The sequence below is a fragment of the Arachis ipaensis genome, chromosome B8, assembly GCF_059453495.1.
Source record: "Arachis ipaensis isolate K30076 ecotype BB chromosome B8, ASM5945349v1, whole genome shotgun sequence".
Classification (NCBI taxonomy): Eukaryota; Viridiplantae; Streptophyta; class Magnoliopsida; order Fabales; family Fabaceae; genus Arachis; species Arachis ipaensis.
Window position 1 is genome coordinate 137,967,056 of NC_142443.1, and position 6,000 is coordinate 137,973,055.

A 6,000-nucleotide genomic window follows, 5' to 3' on the forward strand; every position below is an offset into this window, starting at 1 on the left:
AGGATGTGCATTGACTACACCAACCTAAACAAGGCGTGTCCAAAAGACTCGTATCCACTTCCAAATGATGATACCCTAGTAGACTCTAGCTCGGGATATCAATACTTATCGTTCATGGATGCGTACTCGGGATATAATTAAATTCCGATGTACAAGCCGGATTAAGGAAAACATCTTTCGTCACGCCTAAATCAAATTATTGCTATGTGGTTATGCCTTTTGGGTTAAAGAATGCAGGAGCCACATATCAAAGGCTGATGAATAAGGTGTTTGCACCTCACCTTGGGAGTTTAATAGAAGTATATGTGGACGACATGCTAATAAAAACTAAGGATGAGACAAACCTCTTGACCGACCTCTCGCAAGTAGACAACACCATAATGACGCACGGACTGAGATTGAATCTTTTGGATATTAAATTAGTAACTACTTCTATTTTGAATAAATAATCAAATAATATATATATATATATATATACTCACACACACATACACACGGGGCACAATAGTGATATTCACTAAGTATATAAACATATTTTTTAAAATTTTAAATTTATTTATTAATTATAATTATAAAATAACAAATTTATACTTATTTCACTCGTTTTTTTTAAGTTATTGTAACAAATTCATTTAAATATTGAATTACCATTTGTTTTTACATAATTGAAGTTGATGAGTGAAGTACAATCATAGTGGAGTCAAATTTAATTATATAGTGGGGGCAAATAAATTTTATTACTATGTATTAGTTAAAAACAATTTAAATTTCACTGGGGTACTTGCCCCCACACCCATAAACTTGAATCCGTCCCTGGCAGTGATGGTGACGGAAAGGAGAGGAAGACAAAGGTAGAGGGTGAAGGGAGGAAGGAAGAGAGAAAGAAGAGGAGTGAAAAAGGATGGCGCCAGTGGCAGTACCAGTAGTAATGGAAGGAAACGACAGTGGGAAAGGGAAGAGGGAGGAACGAGAAAAAGGAGTAGAGGTTAGAATTAGTGGATGTATGGACGTCATTATTTTAATAAAAAAAGATTTGTTTTTTTAATAAATTTTTATTTTTTATTTTTTAGTGTATTTGACAAATTTTTAGTAATAAAAATAAAAGTACTAAAAGGATAAAAAAAAAACTTTTTTAAGAAGCTGTAATTTACATCTTTTTTTTAAATTTTTTTCCTTAAAAAAAGATATTTTTCATGTAATAAATAAACACAAAAGTACTTTTATATTATTATACCCAAATATAATTGATAGATAAAAATAATTTTTTACATGAAACATCCAAACATAAAATTACTTTTATTTTTTCATAAGATCTTTAAAAAAAAAGATAACTCAATTTTTTTTTTTAAAAAAAACTCACCCAAACAAACTCTTAGAACAAAGAATGAGATGATAAAAAAATAAAGAAGAGTTAGAATTAGAGATAAGATTGATATTTTAAAATATAGTTAAAGATAAAAGTATAAAAATGTGTCTTAGGTTGCCTTTCTTTACCAGGACACTTGAGACACAAAATTATATTTAATAAATAATATTATATTTAAATATACTAAATTAGTATATTTTATATTTATTCTAATAGAAAAAAACACAAAAAGACACAATAAAAAATATATTTTATTTTTTACTTTTTTATTAATTTTTCATAATTATATTTTTTATTTTTTATTTTATCCTATTCTCGTAACCAAACATAATTTTAGTATCTTTAATACACTAAATACATATATTATTATATTTTATTTTTATTTGTGTATCGTTGTCCCTTTTAAAATTTTGTCTCAGCAACCAAACAGTAATCAATAAAAGCATGTACCACTTAGGCCATATTTCTAATGGACATGAACATGAAACAAACGATGCCTTAATCCAGAAGAGCACAGGTAATAAACAATAATACAGGTCAGGTTTAAACTTCTCCTTTGTCCAAATGTCCATATACCGTTTATTCAGTTGAGCCGCATTTCCTCAAGAAGTTCAACAGCGGGGGGCGATTAAGGTTTGGACACATTGTAATAATAGAATCTATATCTATAAATACAATGAAATTTACACATTAAAAAAAAAAAAAAGGAATACAATTTCACCATTCCGCTTTTTCAAACCTTAGAAAAGGGAAAAAGCACATGATGGTCACAACATCCTAGGTGGACCTTAGACGTGGCACCATTCAACCAAGAAGCAAGAGGCCACTATCAGCATGGAATATACACTTATGCTTTTCTCAAATCTAGACAATTTTGGCAACAAGCACTCATTAAAACCTTTCCATTGAACTATGAACAAATATGTAAGTACAAAATCAAGGAGGGGGCTAGACTATTGCGCCTCTCTTCCAAGACTCCATTTGCACGATCAAAGCAAAGGGTTTTGATAATCTAACCTAGGGAAACAAAATATGTATATAGTGAAACACTTTGCTTCAAAGATGAGTACCGTTAAGAACTGGCTAGTTGAAACTTGAGGAGCGACTCCATCTTCCCTGTAAATAATCCTCCAATGAGACAGTCGGCTCGGTGCTACTGATAGAAACTGCATCATCCTCCACATCCAATAAAGCAAGGTTAAGGTGGGACTGAATATTGGTTGGAACCGATTCCTCATAAAGTCCATCAGGATCCACTGGTGTGTTAACTTCTTGTTCTGCCCACTTCGTCACTTCTTCATCACCTTGCAGAAGTTTCAATATCTGCGATTAAAAAACACGACTGATATTATTAAAAACATTAAAGTTGCATAAAATGGAAACAAGTGAATTTGCACAGATAGAACACTTACAAGACTGATTTGAGGTCGCAATCTAGATGCACGTCTGATGCAGAGAGTAGCAGCCAAAACCATTCTGTTGATCTGGCAATGGTCATATTCACAGCCTAGGTTTGGATCAAGCAAATGGGATAACTTCCCATCTTTCAGAATTCGTGTAGCCTGTATATTGTCATCAATCACATTGAGATCCAAGAATTAGAATGCATGTCTTGTAGGATGTTGGGTTCTTAATATGTACGCACTTCTTTTGTTTTTACAAGTAGTTTTTAATTCATAACAATGGAAAAACAACTTACCCACATAACAAGGCTCTCCTGGCCCTTTGGACATTCATTGTCAATGGGCTTCTTATTCGAGAGAAGCTCAAGGAGTACAACGCCAAATGCATATACATCAATTTTGTCCGTCACTCTACCATGCATAAAATATTCAGGTGCAAGGTATCTGTCAAAAGAAAAGGTGTTCATACATCAAATCAAATTAAAAGTAAAGGCAACCAAGCCAAAGGAGGAACACGAGGGAATGTTACTTACCCAAAAGTTCCAGCCACATCAGTAGAAGCAACATGGGAAGAAGTTGTTCCCCAACTAGCCAGTCCAAAATCTGAGAGCTGAGTACATGGCCACATGGTTTAAGACATGGATAAATAAAATGAAGATAAAAAAATTTCAAACGGTAATAAGTGCCTAACCTGCGGCTCAAAATCATCTGAAAGGAGGATATTTGAAGATTTTACATCCCTATGGATCACAGCCTGCGGACAGCCGTTGTGCAGATAGTCCAATGCCTCAGCCACACCCACAGCCACCTTAAACCTCTCTTTCCAACCAAATGCATCAGAGTCTTTCTTATTGCCTTTGGTAGAAAGCACAAGGTAAAAAAAGACTGATTAGAGAATGTGAAGATCTATGTAATACCTTGCAGAAAACCCAAGATTTTAAGTATTTACCATGAAGGTTTTCTTCTAGGCTTCCCCTTGATAAAAAATTATAAACCAGTAGTAGATGATTTCCCTCGAAACAAAATCCAGATAGAGATATTATATTCTTGTGATCCAAAGTTGTAAGTATCTCAATTTCCTGAACAAACTCCTTCACCACATCTACAGATGGTTTCAAAATCTTCACGGCCAATTCCTTGCCATCTGGAAGATGTCCTCTGTATACATAACTACTTCCACCTCTGCCGACCAAATTTTCTGATTAATGACCGTGTGTATAGAAACTTGTCAGAAGACATGTCAAGAAAATCACAAGAACAAAATCAGGGAAAATGAAAGTCAGAGTAAGCAAGCAAACCAGGTGAAAAGCTAGCTGTTGCAGATGCAAGATGCTGCAAACTATACGATATACACGAAGACAAGTACTTCTCTCGTAAGCCCTCCAACAATTCTAAAGAAACACTACTCAAGTCACCACAAAGGGAGGGAATAGGAAAGGTGGCAGAAGATCCAAATGGCACAATTGCACCACTCTCTCCATCCAGGGCATAACTGGACTGATCATTGTTCTCAGTAGTACTTGCCTGTTTCTGATCTGGGTGGACTACAGCTGAAAAATGCCAACTGGGATGCCGCAAAGGGCGCTGGAAAATAATTGAGCTTTTCAGTGATGACTTAGAGGTATGCTTTCGGGGGTGGAACACGTGGCGAAGAAACGACCAACCAGGTTTCGACTGATTTGAACCCCTCACCACAATTGAATAACAAGGCGAAGGAGCATCATCAACTTTCTGAATCGGTACTAAAGCCAGAGAATTGTCTTTTTCAGGATCCTCTGGCAAACCTTGCATCAGTTCATTGGTTTCAGAACCCTCTTGTGGTGCCAAAACCGCTGCACAACTCTCACAACTCTTCAAGTTCGAACCATAAGCCACCAACGATTTTAGCAACAATAATGGATCTTCATGTAATTTCTCTGCCATTTTAACAATAGTATAGTTTGTATCATTCTCAATTTCTTCTTATAATTTTCCTTTTCCTAACCAAGAGAATGATCAATTCTACATCTCACATAGGCAAAAGATGAAGAGAACAATAATAATAAATCAAAATCATCATACTCATAACAAAGTTGAAAGAAAATTAACCTTGATCACAGTGTGCTCTAGAAGCTTCTCTGCTGAACGCAATTTTGCAATTCTTATCAATAGCGAAAACAGAGACACACTTTGGCAATTTCTTTGCGCAGTACTTAGCAACCGACACCGACGACCGGATCGTATGCTGCGTCGCCGAAGTTCCGAGAATCACAGTCTCCACACCAAATGACGTCGCTTCCTGCACCAGAACCTTCTTTGTTGAAGAGCCTCTACACACTTTCAGTTTCAAATCAATCTGCATTAAAACAGCACGAATTCAGTTCCCAAAACCTCTTCCTAAAAAAAAAGAGAAATAATGAGAATAAGTTAATACTACCAACAACCAAAACAGTAACTGCTCGTTTCTAATTATTATTTTTCTTATAATCGTTTTCAGTTTTCTAGGCAACCAAACATGCGAGTGGGAGAAAATGGAACTGAAACAACGGAGAAACGGACCTGCTTTAAATTGCAGAAACCTTCGTATGCAGCGAGAACGGAATTGAAGGTCTTCACGAGAGATAGCAGCGTTGACGTGCCTTCTGCAACGAGATTCCACGTAACGTTACAAAAACGCAAACGAAGTCGAAGCAAAGAGAGAGAAGAGAGTTACCAGTGATGGTGTCGAGCACGTGGAGTGCAATGACGTGGTCGCCGGGCTCCGCCACCTTAACGAGCGCCCACGTCAGCAATTGCCGGCTCCGAGTATCCAATTTCACTCCGACCAGCACTTTCCGTCCACCGTCGACGGTGGAGGAAGCGGCGTTATCAACACCGATCAACTTCATCGGAAAACAGGTTTCTCTCTAACTAACTAACAATTTCTTGTATCTCTTTTTTCCTTTGCCTTGGAAACTGTGAGAGAAACGAATGATCAAGTAATGACGAAGTGTCTTGGTTAAGAGAAAGGGAGTGGGAAAATGTTACGGTGCATTGCGGGTGTGTATTTGTGGTGCAGTGGTCGGTGAGAACTTAGAAGTAAGAGATTTGATCTGGACCGTCCGCTTGATTCGACAGGCTTTTGGGTTAATGTGTGTCTGGTGTAGGGAAGTGTGACATTAATCACGTCAATAAATCAATAATGTATGTTATAATGGACGGTGGCTGATGTGTCAAATGCTTAATCACAAAGGCAATGATTGTGTATGGCGA

General features: G+C 36.5%; 1 protein-coding gene across 1 annotated transcript; it reads right to left on the reverse strand.

The window, feature by feature from the left end:
• Positions 1 to 1,921: 1,921 nt before the first annotated feature.
• On the reverse strand, positions 1,922 to 5,794 carry LOC107613385 (kinase with adenine nucleotide alpha hydrolases-like domain-containing protein). The gene is made up of 10 exons (XM_016315351.3): positions 5,462 to 5,794; positions 5,308 to 5,390; positions 4,858 to 5,104; positions 4,068 to 4,685; positions 3,719 to 3,967; positions 3,461 to 3,624; positions 3,303 to 3,379; positions 3,066 to 3,213; positions 2,779 to 2,928; positions 1,922 to 2,689 (listed from the first exon to the last, which is right to left on the reverse strand). The coding sequence occupies exons 1-10, from the start codon at positions 5,634 to 5,636 to the stop codon at positions 2,450 to 2,452; spliced, it is 2,151 nt and encodes a 716-aa protein (XP_016170837.1). The 5' UTR covers positions 5,637 to 5,794; the 3' UTR covers positions 1,922 to 2,449.
• Positions 5,795 to 6,000: the final 206 nt, after the last annotated feature.

What these genes read in the sequence shown, in the direction of transcription:
- LOC107613385 (XM_016315351.3), bottom strand. Translation starts at nt 5,636, where the DNA reads ATGAAGTTGATCGGTGTTGATAACGCCGCTTCCTCCACCGTCGACGGT. An exon ending in CGTGCTCGACACCATCACTG is followed by an intron (nt 5,391 to 5,461) that starts GTAACTCTCTTC and finishes ATCTCGTTGCAG; the next exon opens with AAGGCACGTCAACGCTGCTA. An exon ending in GATGTGGCTGGAACTTTTGG is followed by an intron (nt 3,214 to 3,302) that starts GTAAGTAACATT and finishes TTCTTTTGACAG; the next exon opens with ATACCTTGCACCTGAATATT.